Consider the following 14,962-nt stretch of genomic DNA (forward strand, 5'->3'; position numbering starts at 1 on the left):
AATGCTACAGGAAGAAAAGTAGTAGAAAAGTAGAAAAGCAAAGTTCATGCAAGAAATCTGAAGTTACGAAAGTAAAAATCACAGTGAAAAGAGGGTCTAGTTTTCAGCACAACTGTTCTTGCTCATTATTATCTTCTGAAAGGAAGTCATCTGGCTAGTGCACACTAGATTTTAGATACTTGAACAACGAGACATCTAACGTCAATATCAGAAAACCTATTCACGTTCCTAAACAGTATTTATCATAATCAGCATCTGAGTGTCTCAAAAAGATTTTCAGAATGTCTGAGGACCGGATTTCTGATTGTTCAGCACACAAAACTAGCGTAAGGTCATTAAAGAAAATTCTCTTTATATTTCGGTATCTAAAAAAAACTTCTGAAGTAACCAATAATGACAAGTTCCACTAGGATATTTCTGGACTACATCAAATTTCATATTCCAAATTTGGAATATGAAATTACAGCCAAGTTCTTTAAGAATCTGTACACAGCAACTTGATATCAAAAAGATGTATCTGTTCTATGCAACATGGACCATGTCAAGCACTTTGAATCACACATGTCTTCAAAAAGATGGGCTGAATCCTTCCATCCAGAGGTTATAAAAGACTTTCAAAATTCCCTGGAATGTTTTGCTTCGAGATGTACACAGAACTATAGGCAGGCTTGTGGATTCTCTGCCTGAACTTCAACCATCCTCAAAACTTGTAACTGTCATGATGCAAGTCTGTGCTTAAGATGTCAAGCTGGCTTATGGATGCAATCGGAAGCACAGGCAGGGTGATGGCAGTGAGCCGTCTGCCTCTACAGACCAGGCAAAACACCTATGGCTTCCAGAGATCATACAATCATGGAATCGTAGAATGGTTTGGGTTGGAAGGGACCTCAAAGCCCATCTAGTTCCAACCCCCCTGCCATGGGCAGGGACACCCTCCACTGGACCAAGTTCCCAAAGCCCCATCCAACCTGGCCTTCAACACTTCCAGGGATGGGGCCTCCACAGCTTCTCTGGGCAACCTGTTCCAGTGTTTCATCATCTTCATAGTAAAGAATTTCTTCCTAATGTATAATCTAAATCTACCTTCTTTTAGTTTAAACCCCTTACCCCTTGTCCTGTCACTACACCCCCTGATAAACAGTCCCTCTCCAGCTTTCCTGTAGGCCCCTACCCCTGTAGGTACTGGAAGGCTGCTATCAGGTCTCCCTGGAGCCTTCTTTTCTCCAGGCTGAACAACCCCAACTCTCTCAGCCTGTCCTCGTAGCAGAGGTGCTCCAGCCCCCTGATCATCTTTGTGGCCTCCTCTGGACTCTCTCCAACAGCTCCATATCCTTCTTGTACTGGGGCCCCCAGAGCTGGATTCAGTACTCCAGGTGGGGTCTCGCAAGAGCAGAGTCGAGGGGCAGAATCACCTCCCTTGACCTGCTGGTCACAAGCTGGGGGGATGGCTGTGGGGACTGTCAGTTGTGGGGGCTGGAACCAGGGTAGTTTTCTGATTGCATGATCTTTGCAGATTTCTTTCCAAATAAACACAAACGTATGGAAACAAGCAACTTTCCTCTGCCAAACTCAAGTCACTTAGGAAAAGTGATTTGATTAAGATGGATATATGGCTTAGCCTTGGGACAACACTTTGGTTCCAAACCATCTTAACTATATTATTTTTATGCTCAACCGTTTTTGTTTTATGATACCATTTCAAACATAAAAATATTGGGCAAATCATCCTGTCATCAGGGCATTTTGCAGTCACTTAACACAAAAAACTGCCTCAAAAATTCTTTGAGAGGTGCACCCTTGGTGCTGCAGACCACACCACCCCCCCAGTGGAATTCAGGCAGCGAAACGCAAAGTCAGGCAGTGTTGTAACCCCCCTCAGGCAGACAGCCCCCCCCGCTCACCCAACGTGCTTACCGGCTGGGTGGGTGCTCAGACAGACAGTCCCAGTGACACAGGAGGTGACGTGACCCCTCTCTTGGTACAAGAAACCTTGGGACTTTCATTCAGACACATTTTCCCTTTGCACCAAATGCTCTGACCTGTATTCAGAAACCTGGGGCAGAACGAGTCAACCATTCCAGCGCGAACTGCCTGTTGTGGAGTTTCCTGACAGCTTTATCCCACCGCCTTTGCCAGTGTCTTCTCACTCCTAAGAGTGGAGTTGACAGGCTCTATTTGGCCCCCAGCATTTCTTACATACCCTCAGGGCAGGATTCTAGCAGTTCCACCTCTCACACAAGGAAGCAGAATATTTAAATTGCAGGCACACTTATCCAGTAAGTCTTTAAAAAACAGTATTTTACATTTTAGCCATATTTTACCGATTTAGCCATTATTCAGTGCAGCCATGTTTACACAATACTGCTGAGAAGAGAGTGGAATATTTAATGATATCAGACTATAGCATGGAAAATCTATAATTCAAGACAACAACCAATTCTGATTGGATTTTGGAGAGTTTGGAATGCTATTTCTCAACTATGTGGAAACCACCATGACAAAAACCTTCTTAACAGGGATTTCAGTTTCCTCCCAGAAACAAAAGTGAATCCAAAGCAGGTATTTCAGATGGGAAGGGTACCTCAGTGCCATGAGCTCTAGCAGACGGTTTATTCCAGCCTCCTGAACTCATTCTCTACTGAAGGTTAAAAGACAGGAGACAGACTACAGGAGAAAGAAAGCAGGGACTTCAAAGCTATCTGAAGATACAAATTACTAAATTTAGATTAGGTGGCAGGCATGAGACACTGAATCTGAAGGAAAGAAGGGAAAGGAACAGAGTCAAAGACAGAAATCCTCAGACTATGGAGGGAACCTGCAGAAGACATTGATTCCCGAGAGGAAATAGCATCTAGCTCCTCTCCTCCCATCACGTCCGAAGACAGCAGCAGAAAAACTTTCTCCTGTCACAAGAGCAAATTAGACTTGGAGCTGGTTTAAGGCAACTGTAGATGTCTGGGGATACCCTTCACTTCACTTCACAATAAGCTTTTTATCACCATTGCTACGTTATTATCTTGGATCGTGCAGCCTTACTTGAAAGTCTCCATCTGTGAAGTGAAATATCTATTTTTGACTTTCATGAATAAGAAGGACCACTATAATCTTAACACTCAAGGAGCCGTAGAGGAGCAGGGATGTTTCCCTTCCAGGGAAGAAATTGCTTTGTCTGTGATTGTCCCCTGAGGTTACACAGAGGCCATATGGAGGTAATCTCTTCCAAATAACTAAGTTGGCCTACTACAGCATAAGAAGATAAATCACTGCTTGATACTGTTGGCTTCTGCAGCAGAAGTTAGGTAAGCAACCTGGAAAGCTGCTAAAACATGAAAAGACAAATGACATACAAACTATACGCAGGAACAAGAGCAGAGGACAAAGACTAATTCACGTGGCTATTCCATGAAGGCTCAATGCACGCCAGCTGCATTCACATCAATCTTTAATAATAAACATTTCCATTCACTCGTAACCACACTGTAATCACTCTGCTAGGCAAGCGATGCCCATTTCACAGGCTTTGAGCACCAGAAGGAGCAAAGCCCATCTGCCTTGTTTGCTGCTTAGTTAATTACCTGAATAAAACCATTACCCAGAACATCACCATCTCTAGTAAAAAATATTCTTCTTTTTTCCCCCTTCCCAGACCTAGTAGAAAATAAGACTAGGAAAACCAGCAGGCTCATCGATCCATCCATGCTCCTTTCATTAGAGAAGTTTTAGGAACATCTTCAAACTATTGCAGTCTTATTAAAGAGCAAACATAATTTTCAGAAATAGATTTCTTTTTGGTTAATATACAGGTTCACCGTGAAGATAAACATTTTTTGCCCAGCAAGATATATCAAAGGACCCCAGACACACATAGAGAAAAACCTTCTATATTTCATAAATAGTTGCCTTGGGTAACAGAGAGATGCCTCTACGTGACTCTGAATTGCAACAAAACCCACAGAAAACATCAACTGCTTGAGTAGTAAGGATCTGAATAGTGGCAAATGAGCTCCTTTTTCAGGCATAACTTATGACTTTGATGTAGCTTTTTGAGAGATGCAAACCCCAGGATTTTATCAGATGGTTACATTTACAGTATTTTTTTCAATTTCTCAACAAGGACAATAAGGAAGGGAAGTCTGCCATTCCAAAATCACCATGATATTGAGGCCGAGAACCAGCATTATTCCTTTCTCAATGTACAGAAGAAAGGGCTCATTTGCCAGGAATGATTTTTGCTCAAGCAAAAATCTCACTCAAAGCAGAAAGCTCACATCTCAACACAAAGCCCTGCCAACTAAACCATCACCTGTTACACTACAGCCAGCCTTAAAAACCCATCACAGGACAATCAATCTGCAATAATACCTCTCAAAAAGCAGCTTCTCTCTACAACAAAATAAGTTTCCCAAGCATTTCATACTACATGTTTTCTCATATTTGAGGACCAAAACCATGGTGAATATTGATCCTACCTTCAAAGGAGAGATGTGCGACTGTAAGACATATCCATGGACGTTCTCTATTTGAGACAAGTTCTTCTCTGACACATGGACAAGCTCTGGGCCTCTCACTTCATGGGTTAATCGAGGCAAAGTATGATCATGTGGAGCATCCTCATCTTGATAACGATATTTCTAGAGAAAAAAGATAGCAAGGAAGAACAAGTAAGCTTTAAGAAGGCAATGCACATGTATTAATGTAAATATGGGATAGCAGATAAATTATCAGACATAAGACAGTATAACCGTCCAATTTCCTCATCTGTTCTGGAGAGAATACCTCATTATTTTTTTAATTTTCCATCAAAGAGAGAAAATATGGGATATTACACTGATACACAAAACTTTCACTATCAGATAGACATCTGAGATGACATACTGGCAACGGTTGACAATGAAAAAAAGACACGTTGATCAGCTGAGCTGTAGCTCACATTTCACATCCCCATGTTAATAACTCTGTACTTCTATAGCCTTTCTCTGCAAAATATTTGAGTCATTTTCCACTTAGTACCATGTACTCTGATGCTTGGAGCACGCGTGCACTTCCACAGAGCCACAGTCAGGCAGAAAATTACTCTCCAGTAAAGGAGGAGGAGGAGGAGAGCAGAGTGTAAATCAGAAGGGCAGTTCATAAGTCTTTGGCAATAAGAGAGGGGGAGATAGTGCCATTGTAAATGCTATTTTCAGCTGACAGGTATATGCTAAAATATTGGAATTAGCAAAATCAAAGACTAAGAGTTTTTTGGAAGGCCATATAAGAAGTCTTAGGTTCAGGTACGCTCACAAGCAAGTGGTGACGCAGACATGCCTGCTGCTCCTGCATTTCACTTTGACCGCTCAGCTCTGAGGTGTAACTTCATTTACTCATCCCTCCAAAGGAAATCATCACAGTTTCTTCCTGACTTCACTCTCACGTATGGAAATGGTTCAGCAGTTGCCAATTATTTTCAGAATACACACATGACATAATTTATTCTCTTCTTCCTTCCTGGGATATGCCTGCAACCCTTCACATATTCACTTTTCAGATAACATAATTAATGAATCTATAAAATGACTGGCACCAGACAAGTAGTATTTGGGCAAGAAGCCATCAGTCTAATAGATGGTACTCCAACCAATGTCACATTAAAGGCTTGGCATACAGATCATTTAAGCCCCAAGCAATCAATTATTTTTTTGAATCCAGTGAGTACTTTTTCAAAAAAAGATGACTACTCAGAGACACCCTCTTTAAAGTGAGTCATTTGCTAAAATGTGATTAGGAGAAACAACCGCAGAATACCAGAGTCATCCCATCTCCCCAGGAAATGCTAAAAAATGAAAATGTCCAGTGACAGCTTTCCAAAGAGACAAGACAGCAGTGGCAGAAGCCATAAGAAGCTTTGGCCAGATCATTCAGGCAGCCCAAGAAGCAGTGTAAGGTAGCATTAAAGAGAGAAGATCTCTTTCCCTCCATCAGTGAGTCCTTTCCCCATCACCACACCACAGTGCATAAATGAGAGCCAAGGCCCAGAGGAAAGTGGGTCATCCTGAGCCCTCTGCTCCTGCAAAGCAGAACACCTCTATGCATCCCACTAGTAGACTGTCCCATGAAAAACTATGCTTTGTAATTAAAAATGATAATTTTATCCAATAACTGCACATTCCAATGACAAATTCAATAATATCCATGTTCATGTGCCACAAACTGGAAAGTTCACAGAGCAGATTTCCACTTTTCCGTTTGCCTTTATCTCCCTCCCACCCCAAGCCCAGCCTTCTCGCTCTTCACAAAGTATGAGCGTACAGCATTTCTGGGTCAATCCTGTTACTTGTTTGCCTCATGTTCTTAGCACCAAACTCATTGATTTTCATACATCTTTCCTCCCACAGCATCTCTTCACTGAAATGCTTTCAGCTGTGAACCAAAACAGCTTGACACAGCAAAAATCCAGTGGTAAGGCTGAAAATACCAAACCAGACTTGAGACTCTCCTGCAGAAATGTCTCATCCGTCTCTATCGCTCTGTCCTGATGGGGTCCTGTAAATGCCCTTGAAATTACCCCATTCCCTAGAAACCAGAGTTTTCTCTAAGGGTTAATTCAAATTTCTGGAGGGAAAAACATGATTGCACGGAAATGCTACTCTTCATTTGACAAAAGAACAGGTGGATGTCTTATGATAATTAAATTACAAATCAGTGCCTGCTGCTGACAGGGTATTGTACGCTGCCAACTAGCATCAGATATTTAAAATCCTCTGTAATTACCTATAATGGGGGAGTGGAGTGTGCTGCTGTGAATTTTTAATATGAACGTGCCTTTTTATAAGAGATCATTCTCTCTACAATGTGAGATTATTACAGCATCACTGCTCTTCACATTGTACTGTCTAAAGGAGCATTTCTAAGGCTGTGTTTGCCAAATAGTTGTCAGCTAAACAGGATTGAAGATATGAATCCAGCAGAAGGTAATGGTCAAAAGCCTTAAATTTGAACAAAGCCAGCTCTCAAGGAAAAAAAAAAGTAAAAAAAAAAAGGTAAAAAAAAAAAAGTGGGAAGTTACAGTTCAAGTTATAACCAGACTACTGCACTGACATGGAAATACAGATGTTCTTACAAGCTACCTTTGACAGATTGTCAGTGAATTAAGATAGTTGGAGATATGTCATTCAATTTTGAGATGAAAAAACCTGTTTTTCACAAAAGTCCTCAGTACTTTTTTGCAGTTACCAATGGTTTGCTTTGCAGAAAATGCAAACAGAACATTCCATTTTAGATCAACTCAAATTGACCTGTGTCCTAAACTGCTGAACGTGGTCCTACTGGAGTTGCCATTCAAAAGTACATGTCCCTGTTTTTCTCTACATGTCTCTGGACCACACTCCAATGCATCACACGTTACTTCTGTTTGCAACAGGAGGGCCACAAAAGGAGGGAGCAAAGTGTGTTACAGGAGTCACGAGGCTCTACAACACCCTGTGAAATAAGAGCAGTCAGTGAATCCTGGTCTAAAGAGTATCTCAACCTGCAAAAAGACATCCTGACTTATGCAAGAGACACAGAGGCAAAAAAGTGATGTGGCTTTTCATTCAGCTGAAGCTTTATAGTAGGTACAGCTGATAGAGTTAATGGTGGAAAAAAAGTACCACAACATACTATGAGATGGTATTCCATTCATGAGTGGATCCTGTTCCCAATCTCTCTTCAAAGCCAGTCTGTTAAAAATATTCTGGCTAGCATAATATGTTTTGTCAAAGGAAACAATAGCTATACTAGTTTTAGCTCTTAAGCATCAGCATTTCAAGTCTAGAATACTATTTCTGTTTTATGGTCTTCCTCAGGAGGGGCCAGACTTCTGCACCTTAGAAGCTGGGGGGCTTCATATAACCCATTTAACTTAGAGGCCCTGGGGAAAGGAATTTCTGCAGACAATTTCCCACATGAAACAATGACTTCTTACAGATCCAGTTGTCCCATTGCAATCTGGGGATGGACAAGGTATGCACTTGGGTCCCAATGCTACCCGTTCCTTATGGAATCAGAGAATCATAGAATGGTTTGGGTTGGAAGGGATCTCAAAGATCATCCAGTTCCAGCCCCCCTGTCATGGGCAGGGACACCCTCCACTGGACCAAGTTCCCAAAGCCCCATCCAACCTGGCCTTGAACACTTCCAGGGATGGGGCATGCACAGCTTCTCTGGGCAACCTGTTCCAATGTCTCATCATCTTCATAGTAAATAATTTCTTCCTAATGTATAATCTAAATTGACCCTCCTTTAGCTTAAACCTATTACCCCCCTGTCCTGTCACTCCATGCCCTTGTAAACAGTCCCTCTCCAGCTTTCCTGTAGGCCCCTTCAGGTACTGGAAGGCTGCTATCAGGTCTCCCCGGAGCCTTCTCTTCTCCAGGCTGAACAACCCCAACTCTCTCAGCCTGTCCTCATAGCAGAGGTCCTCCAGCCCTCTGATCAGCTTCACGGCCCTCCTCTGGACTCACTCCAACAGTTCCGTATCCTCCTTGTACTGGGGCCCCCAGACCTGGACGCAATACTCCAGGTGGGGTCTCACAAGAGTGGAGTAGAGGGGCAGAATCCCCTCCCTCAACCTGCTGGTCACGCTGCTTTTGATGCAGCCCAGGACACAGTTGGCTTTCTGGGCTGCAAGCGCACACTGCTGGCTCATGTTGAGCTTCTCGTCCACCAACACACCCAAGTCCTTCTCCTCACAGCTGCTCTCAATCCAATCCTCGCCCAGCCTGTAGTTGTGCTTGGGATTGCCCCGACCCATGTGCAGGACCTTGCACTTGGCCTTGTTGAACTTCATGCGGTTCGCATGGGTCCACCTCTCCAGCCTGTCAAGGTCCCTCTGGATGGCATCCCTTCCCTCCAGCGTGTCGACTGCACCACACAGCTTGGTGTCATCAGCAAACTTGCTGAGGGTGCACTCAATCCCACTGTCCATGTCGCCGACAAAGATGTTGAACAGTGCCGGTCCCAGTACCGACCCCTGAGGAATGCTACTCGTCACTGATCTCCACTTGGACATTGAGCTTTGACCACAACTCTTTGAGTGCGACCATCCAGCCAATTCCTTATCCACCAAGTGTGCCATCCATCAAATCCATGTGTCTCCAATTTAGAGATGAGGATGTCATGCAGGACAGTGTCAAATGCTTTGCACAAGTCCAGTCCCTCACTCACTTGCCTTTTCCCTCAACCCAGGATTTGAGCTGCTTGGCAGCTCCCACATGGATTAGCCCCACTGCTAGTCATCTGCTGCAACCTTGACATGGGAGCTACCTTTGAACAGGTTGAGAGTCACCCCCCCATCTGCACGATATTAGGTCCTGATTCAATATACTGGATTTGTTCACAGTTTTAGCAACAGGCAAAAACTAAAACCATAATGAACTTGGTCCATTTAGACAAAAGTTTAATTTGCAAAGTCACATTTAAACATGTTTGTGCCACCTTGTCTCACTTTTGTTCTCTTTTTTTTCAGTGGTCTTCAGTGTGTTGAATTTCACTGGCACTGCTCTCCAAAGGCAGCAAATTTCAATGTCATACAGATGAGTATCTTCAGAAAACAAACTTTACAATTTGCACACACAAGTCCTTGGGCATTCATCCAATCATGAGTAGAAATAATGTTACTCATTCAACTGATTGCAAATGAGCAACACAGCTTGAATTCTGAATATTTGCAATCAATCTATAGAGTAAAAAGAGAAAAAAATACTCTTCTCATTATATAAAATGGAAGAAATCATAATCTGCTTGCCAAGACTGTGGAAGTAGATTAAGAAGCTTAAATCATTGAATAATTATACTTATTGTGAATGACTTGCTCTTTTGCTTATCAAGTAGATTTCTAACAAGCTTCTCACTGTATCACAGCAATACCTTTCATCCAAGAAGCCCAAAGAGCTTTACAAGTGGTAGTCAAGTTTGATAACATCCTGTTGAAAAAAAATATGTGCATCATCTAAAGGTGGGTAAAATTAGGCACAGAAATAAAACATCTTACTCAAGGTCACAGAGAGAATCAATTAATTAAGCAGTGGTAGAACTCAGGAATATTTTTCCAGTCTGCTTTTCTAAGCCCAAGTGCAACTACACTGAATTTAATAGTATTAATAATTACTGTTATTTAAAAATAAGGTTGTAGGTTGGCTACTGCCATTACAATTTAGTTTTGGGGTTTTTTGGGGGGTTTTTTTTGTTGGTTTGGTTTCCCTCCCCCCCCCCAAAAAAAAGTTCTAGGAGACAGCAGACTTTCTAAGGTCAGGAATTCGTTTTTTCTCTGCGTCAATGTAATAGCTGGCAGTGCTTTGTGTAATTTATATTGTGCTATCTCTGAGAAACACATAGTGATTTTTAGAGGACAAGAGGTTTCCTGTAGGAACGAAATTGTTTCACAGAAGGGACACTATCAGCACTGAATACTGAGAATTTGCACAGCTTTTCCATTCAGTACAAAAAGAAGGGGTTTTTTTTGTTTGTTTGTTTGTTTGTTTGTTTGTTTGTTTTTTCCCCAGGAGGGGAAAAAAAAAAGCCATTATATGATTTCTTCTCTCAGTTTACTGAAATCAGCAGGTTTTTGCCCATTGTAGGGAAAATATGTTCATTTTTTAAAAAATGCAAGTACAGTGTAGTCGAAAAAATACACTTTACAGTATTCTCCTCATCTGTTTTTGTAAACTCTAAACAATTTTATTTTTCGTGATGAAGTGAAATGGACATTAGCCAAAGTACCTCTTCCTTGCGCTAGCTGGACGTAGTTGCACGTTTCGCTCACAAGATGGCACAGTAACCATCGAGTTAAAGCATAGTCTCACATTCAACTGTGAAGGGTTGCAGGAAAAAAAAAAAGTAGCTATGCAACGTCGTAAAACTTCAAACGATTTTCACTTTGAACTGACCTGGTACAACATTATTACAAAAAAAACCCCAAAAACAAAAACCGGGAATCTTTTATCGTAAGTACATATAAAGAGGTAATGATCATGCACAAAACTGTCAGCTGGAGAAAAGTCTAACAGTTCATGTAAGCATCAAAAGTTACAAGTAAGTAGGAACCTATTGGGTTTTTCAGGCTTTAGCATGAACAAAAAACACTGTGTATTGACAAGACTGAGACTAGCCCAGAATGCTGCATTCCTCAAGGAATTCTAAATCCTAATTAAAACCGCCTGCATGCAAATCTGTACCATGAGGTATTCAGCTCCATATGCTGCATCACATTTTGGACCTGTTAACAGCATCAGTTTAGCCCTCTGGAGGTTGCTACTTGCTATCCAATAATTTAAAATAGATTTTTAACTTGAAGTACCAGTGTAAAAAAAGACACTCTAAGAAGGCGGCTTTGCTAGTATTAAATGATGAATGTGGCTGTAAACTATAAAAATCAGTAACTTAAAAAAAAAAAAAAGTCCAGTTAATACCGATTGTTTATCTAAGTGGAGCAAAGGAAAGACGTGGGTGAAACCATACAATTTATCAGCATCAGGCTGTAGCCACCTCTCCATCCCTTCGTCCTGCAATAACTTCACTTGCGTACTCCTTTTTATAATTTTCAACTCTTCCTCTCAAACTATTTTTTTCCGCTATGTCCATGTTCCCACAACCACTACAGAAGTCTTGGTGCCTCGTCAGCTCCCTCTTTCGTACCTTCTCTCCCCTGCAGCCCCGAGCACCATGTCCCCGTTCCCTGATCCCCCAGCATGGAAGCACTGAGCCTCACCAGTTGTCCTTTTCCACCCCTTGCCTGACCTGAAGAGCAGTTTCTGGCACGGGAGGTTGTGCTGAGGTTACTACTGAGCGTTTGGAGAGCCAGAGCTGGCAAACGCCACCGGTCACCGTGTTTCAGTTTCCCTGCCAAAAAGCCTGCGGCGGGAACGCAGCACGGCAAAGCAAACACCCTGGTTTTGTATCAGAGGTTACAAAGTAGTCATGCAATGTAATAAATAATATATTATTGTTGCCTGAAACAAATGATACAGAGAAACAAACAAAAATCGCAGAATAAATGGCTGGCCCCATATGTTTTCTGTACCAAAAATACCAATTTTAATTCAGCCCAGCTTTGCTCAGCACATGACACAGCAGGCCATTTGTGTTTTGCAGCTGAAACCCTCTCCCCAGTCTTCACACTCGGGTGCCCTACTTAGTTGAATTTATTGAAAAAAATAGGACTCTTCTTCCTAGAGCATACTGCCAGTGACTTCTTCACAGTTATCTAACTACAACAAATAAAAACTGCAAGTGATTTGTATCTCTTAGTTTTGCATGTATCTATGTACTGATTTAAAGCTTTAACGATGTATTTTCATTACATTATTTCCCAATGCCCTTCAGAGCATCAGTCCACAGGATAGCACCTACTGAGTTACTCCAGAGGATAACCAAGATTGCCCCCTAACTCTGTTTCTTAGCCCTCATGGATCTTGAGTAGATGTAGTTGTGGTGGGCTTTTTGGCTCCTCAAGCCTGCCCAGTTTCATAGTTCTAATTTGGGACACTGCCTGGCTATGTCAGCACCCGCTGGTGGTCACTGTGGAGAGCCCGCAGATCCAAGGGATGCTGTGAGATTGTACTAATTCCAGTGTTAATTATGCTTCCCTGAAAGGTCCCGTTGAAGGGGGTCTCTAGGGACGGATGGCCTCTGGGCATAGCCTCTAGTGCTGCAGTCTTTCCCTCAATGCCCATGAGTTCACCTTATGCCCAAGTATCTCATGCAGCCTCTGGGTATGGCTTTTCCTGATCGCAGTGCTAGGCATGGGTGTTTCTCCACCTCCTGCATCTGTCTTCCCTGTGCAGTCCTGGCCCTCCATCCCGCTCCTTCACTTGTACTGATCAAGATTAGGTTTTTCACGGGTTTGGCTGAACCCGAATTACGCACTTATGGAGCTCCCAGATTCACAAATACATGCATCGGCTTTCAGGGAGGAGGCAACAGAGGAGCAGGAATGAAAAGTCAAGGAGGAGCAGAGTAATTCCTTGAGACAACACTACCGATAAGAAAAAGATACATGAAAATGTATTCTGAGTCCTCTCCTCCCTTGGATACATACATAATCCAATACAATAAGCTTTACCTGCCAATACTAAAATAAGCCAAGGGATCTGTAATGCGTAATGGTAAATCCAAGGAAGGCTGACTTGAGATTTCTCTAGGAAAGAGAAAGAATAGAAAAATCATCAAAACAGGGACTGGAGCAAATGGGGATAAAGACCAAAGCTCAGGTGGTAAAACCAGAAAAGACAGAGAACTCCAGCCTCTGTGCTGCTCTAGTGCTCAAAACTACTTGTGAAACCCCAAGGGAAAGCATTTGCCTTATCTCCCTCCGGGGCTAGTTTGCACGGCAGTAGCTGCTCCCAGTGACTACTCAAGTGGCAGAGGCCTGTGGCTCTGGAGATGGTGGTCTTGCCCCCTGCTAGGTTGTGTAGAATCTCCATCTAGGGCTGTGTGTGGAGAGACATTTTAAAATTTGACCCTGTCACTGCTCACACATTCCTATTTCACAGACTTCTTGAATATGAGTTCCCATTGATACCCTTGCTTTTTCTGCAGTCCCAGGTCTAAATGAAATCTAAGACGAAAAATAGATTCTGCTTTTCTTAAATGAAGACTCAATTCATAAGTTAAAGGAAAGGTAACTCTGCAGAGTTACCTTACGCACTCAACAGTTAAGGAAGTATGAGTTCCTCATGAACCCTATCACATTCACTGTGCCGGCAGGGCAGTCCTTTGGGAATTAATTGTGTGTTGAAAGACACAGGAATTGTGTGTCTGTGGGATTCCAGTATCATTTCTTACAGAAATTGGAGAATTTTGGACAAAGTCTATGTCAGGTAAAAAGATGCTCTCAGGCTAAGACAAGCAAATGCTATTGCAGATAACTTTCTATTCTTACTTTTGCCACAGAAATCTCATGCAACACTAGGCAATATACAAAACCAAACTTTCCAAAGGTACAGAGATGAGATATTCCTCACTTTGAAAGGTTTTGGTAGACACAGATGACCAGTTCTTGCAGAAGGGCTGACCACCAGCAGCTTCAGCTGAAATCAGGGGGAGGTGGGCTTTACACAGAAAAAATGCAATGGAATTCTGTGTGCTCCAAGAAGTCGGTCTAAGGTGGAATTGTTATCAGCTGACAATGGCCACCTAAAACTTCTGGTATAAACAAGTCAATCAGGTTCCCTCGCTAATAACTGAAACATCACGATATTACAGGTATATTTATCAAAGAACTGCTCACTGAAGGCACTTTTTCTCTCCTTTTTCTAACTTGGACTGAAACCAGCTCCGGATTTAGGCATTTTGAATAAGATGAAGGTGCTGGAGTGTGTCCAGAGAAGGGCAACGAAGCTGGTGAAGGGTCTGGAGCACAAGTCTGATGAGGAGCAGCTGAGGGAACTGGGGTTGTTTAGCCTGGAGAAGAGGAGGCTGAGGGGAGACCTTATCACTCTCTACAACTACCTGAAAGGAGGTTGTAGCCAGGCGGGTGTTGGTCTCTTCTCCCAAGTAACTAGTGAAAGGACAAGAGGAAATGGCCTCAGGTTGTGCCAGGGGAGGTTTAGATTGGATATTAGGAAAAAATTCTTCACTGAAAGAGTGATCAGGCATTGGAACAGGCTGCCCAGGGCAGTGGTTGAGTCACCATCCCTGGAGGTGTTCAAAAAACGTGTAGACATGGCACTTTGGGACGTGGTTTAGTAGACATGGTAGTGTTGGGTCGACAGTTGGACTTGATGATCTTAGATGTCTTTTCCAACCTTAAAGATTCTATGATTCATTCTCAGTATTGCAAGCTGGACACAGAAACTAGCAGACTCATTTGATCTCTTTTTGTTAAACCAGTAAAAGTTCTAATCACATAGGGATATTGTGAAAATAAATGGATTAATATTTATGAGATACTTGGATACTGGGGTCAAGCTCAGTATAACAGGAAAATCAATGAGAAATAATAATT

At 42.4% G+C, this 14,962-nt stretch overlaps 1 protein-coding gene across 19 annotated transcripts in view; it reads right to left on the reverse strand.

Moving 5' to 3' along the window:
• The window catches only part of DLG2 (discs large MAGUK scaffold protein 2), a 1,065,252-nt gene that overhangs the window by 575,789 nt on the left and 474,501 nt on the right, over window positions 1–14,962 (reverse strand). For all 19 annotated transcript variants that reach the window (XM_054813806.1, XM_054813780.1, XM_054813784.1 and 16 more), the window contains one exon: window positions 4,470–4,631. In XM_054813806.1, the coding sequence (XP_054669781.1) occupies window positions 4,470–4,631 (162 nt within the window). The remainder of the gene's footprint in view (window positions 1–4,469; window positions 4,632–14,962) is intronic.

This window comes from Grus americana, chromosome 1 (genome assembly GCF_028858705.1).
Source record: "Grus americana isolate bGruAme1 chromosome 1, bGruAme1.mat, whole genome shotgun sequence".
NCBI classification, from domain to species: Eukaryota; Metazoa; Chordata; class Aves; order Gruiformes; family Gruidae; genus Grus; species Grus americana.